The 17,139-nt window shown below is 40.1% G+C and overlaps 1 protein-coding gene across 4 annotated transcripts; it reads right to left on the reverse strand.

Annotated features, from left to right (window-relative positions):
* Positions 1 to 1,706: 1,706 nt before the first annotated feature.
* On the reverse strand, positions 1,707 to 17,011 carry uckl1a (uridine-cytidine kinase 1-like 1a). 4 transcript variants are annotated; one of them, XM_074643477.1, is made up of 15 exons: positions 16,859 to 17,008; positions 11,048 to 11,235; positions 10,733 to 10,839; positions 8,662 to 8,832; positions 8,288 to 8,359; positions 7,942 to 8,131; positions 7,795 to 7,856; positions 6,313 to 6,329; positions 6,044 to 6,142; positions 5,858 to 5,951; positions 4,114 to 4,176; positions 3,890 to 4,012; positions 3,555 to 3,662; positions 3,093 to 3,249; positions 1,707 to 2,394 (listed from the first exon to the last, which is right to left on the reverse strand). In XM_074643477.1, exons 1-15 carry the CDS (start codon positions 16,951 to 16,953, stop codon positions 2,315 to 2,317), a joined length of 1,626 nt encoding a protein of 541 aa, XP_074499578.1. In that variant the 5' UTR covers positions 16,954 to 17,008; the 3' UTR covers positions 1,707 to 2,314. The 4 variants fall into 4 exon arrangements, 3 of the variants coding, with proteins under 3 accessions (XP_074499578.1, XP_074499579.1, XP_074499580.1); XM_074643478.1 differs by lacking the exon at positions 16,859 to 17,008 and adding an exon at positions 13,368 to 13,758; XM_074643479.1 differs by lacking the exon at positions 16,859 to 17,008 and adding an exon at positions 9,276 to 9,351 and having other exon boundaries at positions 11,048 to 11,223.
* Between the last annotated feature and the right edge of the window lie 128 nt (positions 17,012 to 17,139).

Here is a 17,139-nt window from a genome sequence, read left to right on the forward strand (position 1 = left end):
TGGTAACAGGTTAACCTTGAGGCAGTAGTCACATGGGCGAGCGAGTCTTCTGCTGTCTTGGAGAATACAGCGTACGTCGTGTGACATCCGTGATCACAGTGTCAACCCGCTCGGCGAGGAGCGTTCCCCAAAACAAACGTGTGGGAGCGGGAGATGCTGTAGGTGTGAAGATGATACAACGTTCACAGTTTATGTGATGTGTTAACCTCACAGTGAGGGGTATGAATGACTGAATAAATACATGAATGAGAGCTCGCCAGATTCATTGAAGGTGCATGACAAGTGAAAAGACACCATTGGATTGGAGAGATAATACTGAGCATAAGGTCACAAACCGGCTGGGGAATCATTAGTATTATTATCACCAGCGGAGGTGTGTTCGTGTTTAGCGTAACCTGTGTGAACACAAGTGGGGGGGAGGGAAACCAAGGAGGCTCCAGGTTTTTATTGCTGGTTTTGTAACCCTGAAATCACATTTAACATCATTATCTCACATGTTTGTAACTGAGCTTTAACACACTGTATTCTGCACCAGATCAGCCAGTAAAATCCTGAACAAAAAGGATGTTTGTGTGACTGTAAGACTTCCCTTCATGACATTAAATATCAACATATTTAACCTGTATAAATGAAGTGATTCAGGTGAGTCTGTATGCATCCTTCTGTACTGTAAAGACAGTGATTTCTCAAAGGGACACACTATAAATCACACAGAGAAGCTAAATGTGAGCTACACTGACCCCCTCAGGCTGTAAAGTGCATCACAGGGGGGAGCAGGGCGGCCTGTGTCTGAACCCTGAGAGTCAGAGGGCCGTGGAAAATATTCACAAGTGAGCATGTGACCCTCCGTGACCTCGCTCTGATGATCTGATCCACAGCTGGCCGATCAGTCCAGACACAAAATGAAAACATGTCCAGTAGAAGTAGAAAGTGGCAGTGAGAACTGAGAACTGAATTAAACCTTCAAGATGTTTTCTTATATCCTGAATTTATGATTTATTATATACTTATAGTCATTTTACACCTATTGTGAATGTGTAAACCTACAAGATTTAGATTGATGGTATGGCATGTTTAATATAACATTTCTGCTCTACTCTAGATGTGCGTTTATAACATACTGTACATACAAATGTTTAATTAGAGCAGCGTGAAGTATGAATGAATTTATACCAGAGCAGATTCTTGAGCGGGTTGCACCAGCTGTTCATGAATTCAATCTTAGCCTAGTTAGAATCAGCCCCAGTTTGTGCCTCTCATGTTTTAACGTTACATTCGTGTCAGAGTTTTTGGGGTCAGATTTACTGAAAAATGAAATACCGACACGTTTAACAACACTTAGGTATTTCCAGAGAATTCAAAGACTCCTTTAACCATCTGGATGAAAAAAATATTCCATTTGTTGCGCAATAAAAAAAAAGACTTTTAACTCATTTCTCAAGTTGCGTCGCTTTTTGCTCATCCAAAAAAAAAACACACGATGATACCCGAAAATGATTTTGCACAGCATGAACTGAGTTATACTGGTGTATTTTGAGGTTACTTTCCTATATTTTACATATATGTTGTAAAGAATAACATGTTAATATTTGGCATGTGTTTTTTTTTAAAAAAAGAGCAAAGAAGTTATAACGTGTTTTACTAAGTGAAGATTTATGAATCATTAAATTAAAATGGGCTGCACCATAAAAACTAGTTCTCTGACAAAACTGATTATTTAAAATTACATTTCACAAAAATAACACAGTATACCGCTAATAACGTCAGTTGGGGGACATTATGTTTACACAGTTGATTGCGATAGGACAGCTTTCCGTGTTTGCTAGCAACCAATTTATACATTACTAGTTAAGTTTTAAAGGAACAGTGTGAGCATTTAGGGGGATCTATTGGCAAAAATGGAATATAATATTAATAATTATGTTTTCGGACCTTTTTTCTGATCTGAAAATAAGAATCGTTATTAATATTAATTAATAGTTACTAAGAACGGGGTTCCCGAACAGCTGGTGCAATCCTGGATAAAATGATTTAGTATACAATAACACGGTTATTGTATTATTGTACCTCAAAGGTAATGGCACTGTTTGACCCTTCTGTATGAAAATTATGAACACTCAGTTGTAAATAGAGCAAAATGTCCCTCCTGCATACAACTTGACCGAGACCCATCTGTTGTATAAGAGTACAAAAGTTCACGTACAGAAAAGGTGAATATTACAGGTATTTTTTTGCTGAAGGGGTGGATGCACAATAACAGGAGTTTTCAAGTAGTGTTTGTGTTTTCTTTCACAGTGGCTCACAGATGTGTGTGTCAGTATGACGGCTGCGCCCGGTCCTCGTCGTTGAAGCTGTCGGATCCGTCTGTCCCAAAGTAACGGTCCCCAAAGTCCCCTGAAAACACAGGACAATGGACTCAGAGCTGCTGTGTGTCAGCGGGTTAGAGGCTGAAGAGAATAATGAAGAAGCAGCATGATACAGTCAAACTAAACGGCCGTGAGATCTGGAAAAAAAGAGCTCAGTGATGGTTTTCTAAAATGATGAAATTGTGATTGATTCACAAACAGAGAGACTAATTAACTTGTGTAACATCATACATTTGAATGTTCATATTAATGTCTGCAAGTAATGTTTAATTATGTAATTATACGTAATTATTTATGCTTGCAGACAAGCGACTGGTCTATCTGATATGCATATTGTGCCGTTTAGTTACAGTGCTGATGGAGAGCAGCGCTCGCTTCCAATCTGAAGTGACACGAGCATAAAATTAGAATCTGCTGGGACATGAAATGAAATCTGTCAACTTGAAACACAAACGTTTATTATCTTTCATCTGCTGCAAAGACCGTGGATATTTCTATTTCCGGCATAAAACTAAAACCGTGCACACCGAGGACGGGGTTGTGTGCTGAAAACATCTTGTGAACTATATTTAGAAATAGTTTTTGTTATGTTTTGTTAAGGTCTTCAGAGATTGAGAGACTCAAAATGGTCAAATAAGTTCTACTTTGGACAAATGTTTGATGCGTGCCTTCTGATTTAAAAGCACAGTTTACAGAAAGAGAGAGTGCGTGCACGAAGTGGCTTACCGATACCAGGAATTACATGTAACAGATCGTCCAGACTCTTGTCCACAGCGGTGGTGATGATTTTGACCTTCGGGAAGGCGTAGGCCACAGAGTGCACCCCGAGCTCTGCCATCAACAGCGACACCAACGCAATCTTTTCCTCCTGAACCTCGTGATCCTGCTCAGCCACACACATCACAGCAACAGTCTGTCAGAGCCTGCCTCATCATCATCATCATCATCATCATCATCATCATCATCATCATCATCATCATCATCAGAGGGATATTTAGTAAAGTGGTGAGGGAAGGAAATATCTGACGTTTCTCTATGCAGAAATAATGCTAATCTAGCCTCGCCGAGACAACAATAAACTTCCAGTCAATAACCACACACATGAGTATTAAAACATGTGACTGACGAAGACGAGAGGGGCTCCTGTTGTTGTCTTACTGAAGAATAATGTTGCTAATATCCACCCACCAATAGGACTCGTACTGCCATCATGGCAGCAGCGCCGGTGGAGACGGTGCTGTCCATTAGGATGACATGATCTTCGCTGATGTCTTTGGGCAGACGCAGGTAATGCAGCTGGCGAGGCCAGAGAGGAGGAGACAGGTTACCATGGTTACGAAAGCAGGAAGGGTAGTTACCACGGAGACACACATCATGTGGAAGAAAGAGGAAAAAAAACAATCAAAACATTTTTAGCTTTTGTTTGATGCGATTTTTGTGACACTATCTTATCCTGTAAAGAGCACATCTCAAAGACATTGATGTGAAGAGGATCTGGTACAAAATGAGTCATTTTTTTCTACCTCTGGTTCGCCTGAGTCAAGGTTGGTCTGGATGAGGATCTTGCCGATGCGGACGTCCTTGCACACGGCCCTCAGGGCGGGCTCCATGGTCTCTCCAGCCCGCAGGACCGACACACCGGTGATCTGTGGAGACGAGGCAGCGGAGCAAGTGTGATGACAGAAACCCCGGCGGACACACTCGGCTGGAAGTTAACAAGACCTTGTAAAGCCAGAGCATCACTCACCCCTTTCCCGTTGTAGCTGCGGCCCTCGTACTCATAACCCTGTGGAGTCTGGACGACACTCGGCTGGTAGAAGACAGAAGAAATATCATTTTATTACACAAACACACGACTCCCATCGATGCAGATACAAGAAAAGAGTCAATATGTACATATGCGTGTTTTTGTATGTATATATGGAACCTGGGCCTCATGCAGGAAGAGATATACGAATAAATGTCCTCCTGTTTTTGTTCATATCCACAATTTTTTTCAGATTTTGTTAGAACCCATTGATTTCCGGGATTCACCAATGTTTTCTTATTTTTAATTTAGCAAGACAAGAAAAGTCCACAAATTGTTTGTTAAACACAAGGAAACATAAGTTTGAATTTTGAGTATTGTTAAAAAAAAACAATGCATGAATATCTTTTAATCAAATTTAGATTATTATATGTTTTATAGTAATTATCATGATTGGATTATTAAAGAAATGCTATTAGTCCATTGATCCCAATTAAGACTATAAAAGCCCTTGGATGATATTGCGTGGCTTACATACTACTCTTCCATGCTTTTTGATTTTCCTGTAACGCCAAAACTGACGCTACGGAAAATCACATGTTTACTTTGTTTAAGCTTATTTAACAGTACCTTGATTTCACTGCTGCTGAAGTTCTTCTAACACACCTGCCCTTATATAGCGTTAAGGGGGCGTTACCTATTCTAATAATAAACAATCGGCCACACGTCTCCAATTTATGATCGAGTGGAATTCATCGTTCAGTACACCTGGGTAAGATTTGGATGGTTAAGAATGTTTGGTGCATCTGGAGTTGATTTCTCTTATTTTTTCTCTTAACAGAAAATTAAGAGAAAATATAAGAGAAATTTAAGAGAATGTTGCTGCATGAGGCCCTTTGCCTTGTGAATGCGTTTCTGTATTATATGTACTGTATTACTGCCTCAAAAAAGGGCAGTTTGTTTGCTTTAGGACATTCACCACAAATGGTGTACACTTAACTTTAATACCAACAATTCTCCAAAGACATTTTTATATGATAGCTTCTAAGAACTCAGTGGTTTTGGTTTGCCAATGTCAGAATGGTATTAAAATTAACCTGCAGGGACTTGAACTTTGCTTCAGACTTCACCTTTATGGTTTGTCAGGTACGTTGTTCGGAGCCGTTACTCTTCTGAAAACTCTTTCTTGTCGGTACATTCAAACTACTACGACGACTGACGTGTGGGTTGGCTGCTTAAAAGCTTTGTCTTTAGAAACAATAAGTAAACACGAATATGGGGGAAAAGAAGAACTTGAAGATGAAGTTGACTCTTGAGGTGTTGAGTTGGAGTCACTGTTCTCAGCTTCGTTACTATGCGACAATCACTGTGACAAACCCATAATCATAATAACAGTCAGGGTGTGATTATTATAATTATCTCCAGCAAGTTTCACGTCTCTGCAAGTTTAGTTTCAAACTATATTGGCAGAAACTAAAGTCGATGGCTGCCTGGAAGGTAGTAAGTAAAATGACACCAATTAGAGCGGTGACAGCGAACCGAAACTGTAAAAGTACGGCGGCTGTAAAACCAAATAAATGAGCTAAAAGACGCAAAGATCCAAAGACCTGAGGGGAACTGCAGAGTCGGTGATAATTCTCTGTGCGTTCATCACTACGAGCAACTCTTTTCACATACATATAGTCATGCGATCCATTGTTAATATAAAAATATTGATCATAGCCACACTCAACAGTCCACCCACCTGAGATGGTAGAAACGTTAGAGCATATTCTATGAGAAGCCTCATTAATCTCTTTGAGTAGAAGATGAACTCATCTCGACTGGTTTCTTTATTCCTGCATCACAGAAAGAGAGAAGGTTTTAAAACTCATATTGTATGAACTGTTACAAGGACTCAAAGTCATATTCATTGAGCACAGGTCGGTACCTGATGATGGTGTGCAGGCCTTTGACCTGCGGCGTACTCTCCAACACGTTGAGCGTCTGAGGCAGCGGCTGATTCTGCTGAGCGGAGGCCAGGAGCGCCCTGAGACCGAGGGGAAGGTTGTTCAGATTAAAAGGGTTTTACTGTGTTATTCTGCTACAGTCAGAGTTATCATAAAGACCAAGTCACTTAACGCAGACAGAGAGAGTGTGAAGGTTCAGTCTGTACACAACGACGACACAAAATCTCCAATAAAATATGTATCAGCATACCTGACACTGAGCTCACGCTGCATAAAGAGAGGGTAAGAGAAAGACAATAAAATAGGGTAAAAATGAAGATCGTGAGAAGCCCCAAGATCTTTCATTGCTGCTGAAGATGTAAATATTTAAAAACTAGTAAACCTATAGTTTAATTTAAAAAAAAAAAAAAAGGCTACACAATTTCCTAAAACAGCTGAGCACTTTATCATTTTGCAAACAAGAGTAAATTGTGCATTTGTTGAGGACTATTTTCTGCTGCGGATTTGGTGCTAGTGAGTATTTACTGCAGCAGGACGGAGTATGACTCAAAATAAACTACAGTCTGTGTGTTTGTGGTAATAGGAAGATATATGCCACCCAATGCAACAGTGTGGCTCCAGTTACAAGTAGGTAAAGATAAATGAACCAGATTTATTAAGCTCAGCTGCTAACGAATCCCTTATTGAATCTTTCATTCATAATCTCTCAGATAATTTTGCCTCTTTCTGACACAGCAGGCTTCTACGAAGATAAAGAAAGCGTTGACGTGTACAAACTCGTGCTAACTCAGCCACACAGTTGTTAACAAGACTGACTTACTGAAGGACCACGGTGGATCGAGTTGATTGAAACGTTCCAAAGTGTGGAGACACTTCACCAAAGTCAGTGAAACAATTTTGAAATGCTATCTATATTTAACGCTGAGGGTAGTTACGACAATGAGGGAAGTCCCTCTTTTAAATATTTATATACCGTTCATCATGTTAAAGTAGGAACTGGTGTCACACTGTATTCTGTGACCCATCCGATTGTGTGACTTGTAGCAGTGCAACAACCACCTTCAGGTAACCTTAAGTGCATCATGTATGCAGGAAAAATATTCTATTTATTTAGTTGATATTTGCTGAATGATAAAGTAGAATTAATATTATTTCCACTGTGTTGTTTTTACTTTAACTTTTAACGGTTTCTGCAGCTGTAGCACACCGCGCCCTCCAGTGAGAAGTAAATGCTTGCGGCAACATACAATATATGATGAAAGCCCTACACCCTGTCAGGACAGTATAATACCTGTGGTTTAGGTATGACACTGTGGGAAATAAAAAAATTACATATTTTTTTAAACTAAGATGTCACCATTCCCTACCAAACAAACTAAAAGATTAGATTCAAAAGGATTCAGATTCAATAAAATGCTATTGTCCCATCCATACTCTTTGTTATAATTTGTGGACAATGGAGATCTATGGCACCGAGAAATAAGTGTGTTTTGGTCATTCCGTGGGATTTGTTGACAATAAGAATAATAAAAAATAACACCAGACTTTCCTTTGACTTTGTTTTTCAAAGTGAGCGGGATAAAAATCTATAAGTTTGTGATTGAGAAGTTCTGATTGAATTTTAGCTTGAAGTATTTTATTGTACAAACAGTTGGGAGTCTCTCTTTCTGTCTGTATGTTACATCTTTTAGACACATGGTGGCGCCACCCTCTCAGTGTTTTGACTACTTACCTCCTCCAGCTGGCTGTGAACATGCTGGACTATCAGATCGATGGCCACCATATTGCCACCACCTTAAAGGAAGAACAAGGGGATGTTGTTGGTGTGTTCTCTGTAGCAATAGTTCTAGTTTTAGTTCTAGTGGTGAGGAAGTCTCACCTCTCGGCACAACGATATCAGCCAGCCTCATGGTTGGCTCAATGTACTGCTCGAAGGCCGGCTTCACAAACTTGTTGTATTGCTTGATGACGCCTTCAATGTCCCGTCCGCGCTCTGTGATGTCCCTGCGCAGCCGGCGGACCAGCCGAATGTCGGAGTCTGTGTCCACAAAGATTTTCATATCCAGGAGCTGCAGTTGGTAAGAGCAAACACCCCCCCCCCCGAACGGTTCAATAATATTCACTTCAGCAGAAGCAGCTGCTCAAACAACAATACCTGGTGGTGATTGCTTTTACTTCACTCAGGGATTCTTCAAAAAGAAAGAAAAGAAAACAAATTGCCTCACCTGAAGAAGCTCTTTGTCCGCAAAAGACATAATTCCTTCCAATATGATTACACTGGCTCCGTACACAGTTTTCTGCACAAAGAGGAGAGAAACAGTCTTCAAAGCTGCTTCATGAACAACCAGTTTGGCTTTTTTAAGATTAATGCTGCAGGATGTCACTTTGGAAAACTTTTTCTTTTTTAAATAACAATATTTTATTTAAGTTTACAATACAATACATTTTCAGCTTTGAAAAATCAATCCACAGAAAAACTGCTTCATCATTGTGTTCTACTTTCTTCTTTCCAAAATTACAGTCTTTAAAGGTTAAAGTCTTTGAGGAAATCAACATTGATGAGTTTTCGGTGGAAATGAGACAACTCAACATGACTCACCCAGTCTTTCTGTCTTCCGTGTGTGGTGAAATCATACACCGGGATCTTCACACTCCTGCCCTGCTTCAGCTTTCGCAGGGTGGCGACCAGCAGCTCAAAGTCAAATGCCCCCGGATGGTCAAAGTTGTAGTCGTTGCTCGCTGCCAAAGTCTGCTCCTCTGAGGATAAAACCTGTAAAACACGGCAGATTAACGTTCACAGGTTCGCAGGTTCACAGGATTTCTGCTGATAAAGCAATTTTGAAGATTTTAAAGGAACAGTTCAACATGCTTATTCAATTGGCAGCAGAGTTAAATGAGAATATCGATACCATTCTCATGTCTGTTCGCTAAATATGAAGCTAAAGCTGGGAGTTTAGCTTAGCTTAGCATAAAGACTGGAAACAGAGGGAAACAGCAAGCAGGGCTCTGTCCAAAGGTAGAAAAAATCTGCCTACCAGCAAATCAAGGCTCACTAATTAACATGTTGTATATATGCTGTAACTTTTTCTTCCAGTGGTTGCCTGGACTGGTATCGAGTTTCTCATTTGACTCTCTGCAAGAAAGCAAATAAATGTCAATGTCAAACTATTCCTTTAAAGGTGCTAAATGCGAGATTTGGAGCATTTCTATTACCTCTGCACGGCTCTCAACATGGCGACGGATGAGCCGGCGGCTCGTAGCTAACAGCGCTAACAGTGGAAACAAAGTGCTGACAGAGCTAACAGTGTTAACCTAGGGGGGAAGGAACGGTGGGTGCTATGGTTTCGCGACAACGCCGGCGTTATCAGCTGTTATCACCTCTACACACAACAAACAGCGACATCCATCTGAGAATAGTTAATAATAATTAATGTTGAATATGAATAATGTTGTGGGATTATTCTTTATTTCATGGACTATTTGGGGATTTATACATTATTATTACAAACTTATATAAAAACAAAACTAAACAAAAAATGAAGCATTCAAATAGTGATTTGGAGGTCAATTACCATGGCAACGGTTGAAGCTTCGAAGCATTTGGGTCAGCCCTAACAAACATGCTCTAAAAGCACGTGCAGCCGGCCTGGCTATGTCTTCAAAGCACAGAGAAGCTCTGATTACAACACACACAGAGAGAGAGTGACTTCATTCTCTGCTCAGGTAGACATTAATCCTCTATATCTTTAGCAAATAGTTGTGTGCTGCTATATTAATGCTCTAGATATTGTATATGACGTATAGAGAACCTTTAAGGACAAAATAAGAAATGTCTTTCCACCAAATGTCGATAACAATAAAGTTCTCTGCTTTTCCTCACAACCTTTGAGTTATAGAAGTTTAGTTAGATTATAGTCGGTCTTTATAATGTGCATGAACTTATATTTCCCATGCCATCAAAAGATGAGTCAGCTGATGATCTGTTTGCTATACAACATTGGATGATGATCTTGTTTAAATGATGGATGACTGGCTGGATGTCCTCTAGGATTTATGCTATGATGTCACTGCACATCGTTTTGTGTGAGCTCGTCTTAAAATATTTTTAAATATATTAGAATGTATTGTGTTTTATGTTCAAGTCAGTGCTCTGTGTTTTAATGGGCTGTGAGCGAAGAGCAAAGATCTTCCCCTTGGGGACAATAAAGTTGAAGTTGAAGTCATAAGGATGGATACAGCATAAAGAATAGTGTGGCAAGCTCTCTCCCCTTTCAGGTGTGTGCTGAGGGAAAATCAATATATCAAAATTAATACAATAGTTTACAATTAAGTGTTTTTTTTTAATAAGTGATTCAAGACATTGCCATTATAAAAATACAGAGGCAATTAAAAAAAGTGCTACAGTGTAATTTATTTCTAGGTACCCCATTATACGTGTACAGAGCCTTCATTGGTACCCTTTGTGTACAAAATATCTATATGAAGCTGTAATCTAAAGTGTTATTAACTCAAAAGTGTGACAGCGGTATAATGATTGCTTTGAGGCGTGACTGAATGTGAATTTCGATTCATATAAAATAACAAAACATTGAATTTCTTCCTACAATGAACCCACAGATAATTGGTAACAGCCAAATAAAAATAAGACAAAAAATGCATGAGTCCCTCACCTTGTAGAAAGAATCCATAGACAACAGCACAACCCACGGCACATCCAGAGCCTCAATGATCTTATTGGCCACGGTGGTCTTCCCTGAGGCGCTGCCCCCACACAACCCTGCAGATCCACACAGCATTTCAATGGCCCATTACGTGTGTTTTTCAGAGTGTGTCTAATGTTGTCTGGCGGTATGCATGTGTGATAGCAGTAAAGTGTTTATGGGTATAAGGAGACAGAAAAGGACAGGTTCTGCAGCTCAAAGCCACAATCTGGCACAAAGGTGGTGAAAGAAGAAGAAGAAAACTGTCATCAGTGAGCTTCATACCGATGACAAAGGCCTCTTTTGACTGCGCTCCGTGCTCGTCATACCAGGGCGGTCGGCCGGCGGTGTAGATGGTGCGTGTGCCTGTGCGGAGCAGAGGAGGCTCTGTTTTACTCAGTGAGGTAGTGCTCTTCCTGCGAGGGGCCCCGGTGGGGGGCAGGAGCCGGTCCAACGAGTCCTCCCCGCTCCCACTGCAAAAACAGCACACAGCAGGGCAGGTTACAGCCTGAACACACACACAAACACGAGTCTACAGACAGGTGTACGACTACGACTGTATGGCTTCTCTACACAGTCTGCAGTATTAAAGAACTGCCATACTTCCACTTTAACATCACACCAGAATTGTGAGATGTTAGAATCAGAAATCATCATCATATAATCTTTGATGATGATTTGATAAAACATACTGACATATTTTGTACATGAAATCCTGATGTTCTACAACACATGCAGGGTACTAAACATTTAGTATGTTGACCATAACAAGAGTTTGACAAAATAATCCTAACTCAAGGTCCACTTTCTGTATGAGCTTTTAACCATATCTGTCAGTCTTCATCAGAGCTTCCTCAGCATAGCGCTACGATACTGAGCAAACCCCATTCACTGATGAAGGCCGTGAGATGTGGTTAAAAGCTCCAGAAAAAGCTATGAAGTGGACCTTGATTTAAGAATGTTTTGTCAAATGTGTTTTGTTCTCCAAACTTTATTGCATTTGCAGACAGATGTTAGATAACAAGTAGCATGTGGAGCTTTGATCTGATTTTAAATAGATACAAACAGGACAAATGAATGTAGGGGAGTACAAAATAGAGCTGAAACGATTAACTGATTAATCAATTAGTCAACTTATATTTATATATGTGTATAGAAGAAATAAATGTATTTAAAAGAAAGAAATGTAACAGTTTTCGTCTCACAGGGTGACGTTTGCACAGCAAACAGCTGCAACTGCAGTGAACAACTTAAGTGTCGAAATGCAATTTCAAATACGCCAAAACCGGCAGTGCCAGAAGAAAACATCTTGGTGCAATTACACAAACACATTGTTGTGTGTTGTGTAAGACTGTTTATGAGTTTTCCCTCTGAGCGGTGGCCCGCTGTGAGGTCAAATCTGTAACAGTGACTTTAGCACAAATTGGAGGTGCTTGAGATTTTATACTTCCACCCGACGACATTATATAGTACTTCTTACTGCACTACATTTATTTGACAGCTGGAGTTACTTTACAGATTAAGAAACACATGAAGAACTTAAAATATGACGCATTGCAGAAAAACAAATAAACCACCCAAAAATAGTTTTCTATGTCTGATGAATGTAGACTTCAAAACCTGTTTACAGACAAAGTGTTTCACCTAGCTCAGTTTGTGTTACAGTAAATGCCTATCAACAGCGTAGGAGGGCACTTTACGTTCTGAAATGTGACAATTTACATCTTTTTTTCATCTTAAATGACAGTAAACTGAATAATTGAGGTTTGGACTGTTTCTTAGACTAAACAAGACATGTGAAGGGATCACTTTGAGCTCTGGGTCATTGTGATGTCACCGTTTTGTTATGTTTTACAAACCAAACAATAAATGGATTGATCTAGAAAATAACCAGCAGATTAATCCATAATGAAAATCATTAAAGGCAGCTCCATCATTAAAATGCTGCCTAAGCATTATGAGTAATAATAATCTAATGATATACTACATACTAGTTCACATGCTGTGTAGAATACAGTCTCATTACAGTACACCCACAAGGGCTATTTCTCTGCTATGTAGTAAGTGTGGTATTGGTGCTTTTATTTATGGAAAGCATCTGAATACTTCCTCCACCACCGCCTAACCGCCTGGTGTTTGATACTCTAACCGACAAATCACAGCATATAAATCCCTATAATTAAGATTAGCCTCTCACACAGCTGTTTACTACGGGACAAATAAAAGTCAGCCAAGCTGTTGCGTCACAATCTGATGCCACATTTAGGGACTCCTGCATTCCCACAGGCAGTAATTAGAAACCAAATTAGCAACTGTGTTCGTTTCTTACTGTTTGTGATGCACAGCAGCTACTGTACATATAGCCTATTCACACAAACTGGAGAGACACTACAGGCAACCCCCTGAGTCTGAGCACAAACAAAAACACACCAGAATCCCTGCAAACTAACCTACATCCTACACTTCCTCCGACCTCTCAACAACCCCGTTTACAGACTATATTTATAGCTCACACACTCACACATCCATGGTGTTTGTGAGCTATGTGTGAAGGTGAAAACTAGCATCCTGCCTGCGCTGAGAGAGAAAACAACACAGATCTTACCTGCGGTCAGACCTCAGGGACCAACAGCCAGAGATTCTGGCTCCGGTACAGTCCAACAGGGACATATCTGCTTCAGCCGACAACCTGCTGCCCTCCAGCTCTCCTGTCACCGTGGCGACTCAGAGTAACACTGACCGAAAGCTGTAAACGTGTGTAAATCACAGGTTTGTTTCTAGTCTGCCTTTACATGATCTTCTGAAGAATATCTCTCAGTGCTGCTGTCCATGTGTCCTCCTTTCTCTCTCTGTGTGACGGACACTAAGAGGATCACTGTAACACTGGTAGTAAAGAGCTGCTTGGCTGGTATTAATAGAGGCACAGGTAAGCGACAGCAGGACGGGACCGACGTCTTCTGATGATCCTTCCTCTTAGTTCTCTCATCAGATCTACAGAGACACTACAACACCAGTGAACAACCCCACTGAAATGTGTCGATAGGCCCAAACTAGTCTCATTGTGACAGGACGTATGAAGTCTTCAGATGTCTAGTTTTGTCCGGCTAACAGTCCAAATCTCAAAGATATCCAGATTACAATATAAAACAGAGAAAAGCAAAAACTCCTCACAGTAGAGAAGCTTGAATCACAGCATTGTTCCATGATTCAATTCAATTTATTTGATATGATAAAATGACTTAAAGAATGAATCGATTAGATGGTGATTATTTTTCCATGGATGGACTAATCAATTAATCGACTAATCGTTTCAGCCCTAATAAGCTTTGTCTTATCCTGGTCTTAAAGTGTCAGTAGGCGGTATATTTTTGGCATCATTTGGCAAAAAATCCATAATAACCTTTCAGCATATTGTAATTCAAGTGTTCTGAGAGAAAACTAAACTTCTGCACCTCCTCATGGCTCTGTTTTCAGGCTTTAAAAAATCTTTGACTAATCACAGGTCATTTCATTGAGAGAGCGTTCCTATTGGCTGTGCTTTGGTCATGTGACCGGAACTTGGCGTTCCTTCACTATATTTAACAATGACGGCGGCGTCACAAACTTTCTCATTTTACAGCTAAACCGTACACTACAAGATGATTCTGAAAACATTTGAAGTGAGAAATAGGCATTAATGTAACATAATATTGATTCATATTTGATCAGCGCGGCCTAGTTTGACCGTTTGGTCGGAGTTCGCGAGTGATGACAGCCGGCTCTCATAGACAGCAGTTGGACAGCAGATCCCAGATCAGCTCTGACTGCTTGTTTTCCTCCAGTCTGCGGAATCTTGCAGATGCTGTTAGGAGCACCGGAGGACACAGACACACATGATTTTTTTCAGGTTACCTGTTTCATGTACTACTGTCAGGATATAGCGACCGTTTTATAAAAATAACTTTTTTTAATCGCATTTGCTCCAATCTCGCCTACTTCAGCTTTAAAGGCGACATTTGAGACATTTTCTTAGCTTGTTTGAGAGTGAATTGTTGCATTGTTGCTCATATTTGTCTTCTATTCAGGAAAATCAAGCTAATTTACTTATATATAACCTATTTTCCTCACATGGAAGTATTTTACTTATGTAAAAGTAGCAAAACTTCATAAAATACTCCATTACAAGTCCTTCATTCAAAAGGTTACTTACATATAGTTACATACATTTTAATAGTAATAAGTAAAGTATCCCAAAAATTGTACTTAAGTGGAGTGTTTGAGCAGTGGTGGAATGTACATTTACATCCAATCATATAATAATCTCACACTGACAGGAGTACTTTTACGTTAATATTTTATGAACATTTTGTTGCGTTGTGTACTTTCACTTCCTTTAAAATTTTGAATTTAGGGCTTTTTTCTCCTAAGCTATTTTTATGGTGTAGTATTGCTCCTTTCACTTGAGTAAATGATCAGAATATTATAAATAAATCTGAGATTTCGAGACTAAGGTCATAATATTACAAGAATAAAGTCAAATTTTTACGAGAAAAAAAGTCGGAATATTATGAGAATAAAGTCATAATATTATAAAGTAGTAATTTTACGTGTTATTTTCTTTTTTTCTCGTAAAGTTATGACTTTATTCTAGTAATATTACGACTTTTTTCTGGTAAAGTTATGCCTTTATTCTCGTAATATTACTACTTTTTCTCGTAATATTATGACTTTATTCTGGATGTTTTTTCCCTCAATGTGACCCTAATACTCCGTCGTACATTTACACTTTGGCCCTCACTGCATTAGACTTATATACTATATACTTAAACTATAAACTGTGTTACCTTCATCACAATGCTCAACTGTTTTGCGGCTCCAGACTGATTTTATTTTTTTTTTGCCTTAAAGGGACTATTTGTAACTTTGTACGCGCATAAATGTAGCGGGTCGTCACACATGCGCGCTCGCATATGCGCGTTCGCGTGTAGCCGCTGTACCCTCCTCCTCTGCCTGCTCGCCTTCACTCAGACAGCTCAGCTCGCTCCACCTCTAGACGTGAACGCGCGCTCACTCCACACTGCAGAAGAGTTAGTTTAGCTCTGAGAATATCTAGTGAATGCACAGGGGACGTTTGTGCAGAAATAAATGCTGCAGCTCCTCCAGACCAACAGAGGTTTTCCGTGTCTTGTGAAGTGACAGAGCTCTACAGATATTTACGTTGTCTTCTCGTTACCGACCGGGTGCCGGTGTCTCCCCTGCTCTCTCCGGCTGCGGGCGGAGAGAGCAGGGAGACACGCTGGAGAGCCCCGCTGCCTCAGCCTGCACTTAGGCAGGAAAAGCCAACACTAAGATCAGATCTAAATCATGTTCATGGAGAGACCTTCGTCTGGTCAGCTAACATTACTGCCAAGCAGCTGAAATATAGAGTGATATTGTGCTTTTAGCTGACGTGTGTCGCCTCACTGTTTTGAGCTATGCTCGTTCAGGTATATTTAGAGCGAGCAAGCGCGAGCCCGACGCTGACTTTCGTTGATTTCACGGCCACAGGTGTCGCTGTTAAGAAGCATTTCTGAAAGTTACAAATAGTCCCTTTAAATGGCTCTTTTGATAGTAAAGGTTGCTGACCCCTGCTTTAGGGGGAGTTTTGCAGTATTTTAAACAGAATGACATTTTTTTTTAAGGCCATTCTATATTAAAGAGCTGAAAAAAAACATCTGAATAATATTTAAATTGACAAATGTTCTATAAATAAACATAAAGGTTTATTATAGTATATTTTAGGATATTCTAGTGAGCATGTGACGCATGACGTCAACATGCTGTTCACCTACTTCTGATGAATCTACAGCCTCTAATAGGTCACTATATTGAACACTTATTTAATGCATACTAGCAGAGAGGGGTTTTAATGTAATGATATTCATATTAGAGACGAAGCATTGTGATGTTGTTCTTTGGAGGAGGAAGAGGAGGAGGAGGGGAGTCAGTGTGGTTATCGTTACACTACCGGATCAGGACGCTGCTGCTGCAGACTGAATCAATAAATCAAAAGTCACATGAATAATGTCGCTACAGAGGATTCACACACAGGTAGAAAACAGTGATAACATGGTGTACCTGTCCGAGCGGGACGACATTACTCTCCCGTACTCCGTTTCCATGGGGATCCTGCGACCTCGGAGCCGGCACCGGCTGGTTACAGCAACAGCCATGGACGGACTCCTTCCTCACCGTGCTGCTGGGGGATTATGGGTAATGTAGTCCAGCATCACGTGCTTCCTCACAGCTGCTCCTTCAAGGGTAATACACACAATCCTGGCATTTAAGTAAGCATTTGCTAAAATAAATAAATAAAAAAGGATCAAGAAGAAGAAGAAGATGAAGAAGATGAAGAAGAT

This window comes from Sebastes fasciatus, chromosome 8 (assembly GCF_043250625.1).
Source record: "Sebastes fasciatus isolate fSebFas1 chromosome 8, fSebFas1.pri, whole genome shotgun sequence".
Taxonomy (NCBI): Eukaryota; Metazoa; Chordata; class Actinopteri; order Perciformes; family Sebastidae; genus Sebastes; species Sebastes fasciatus.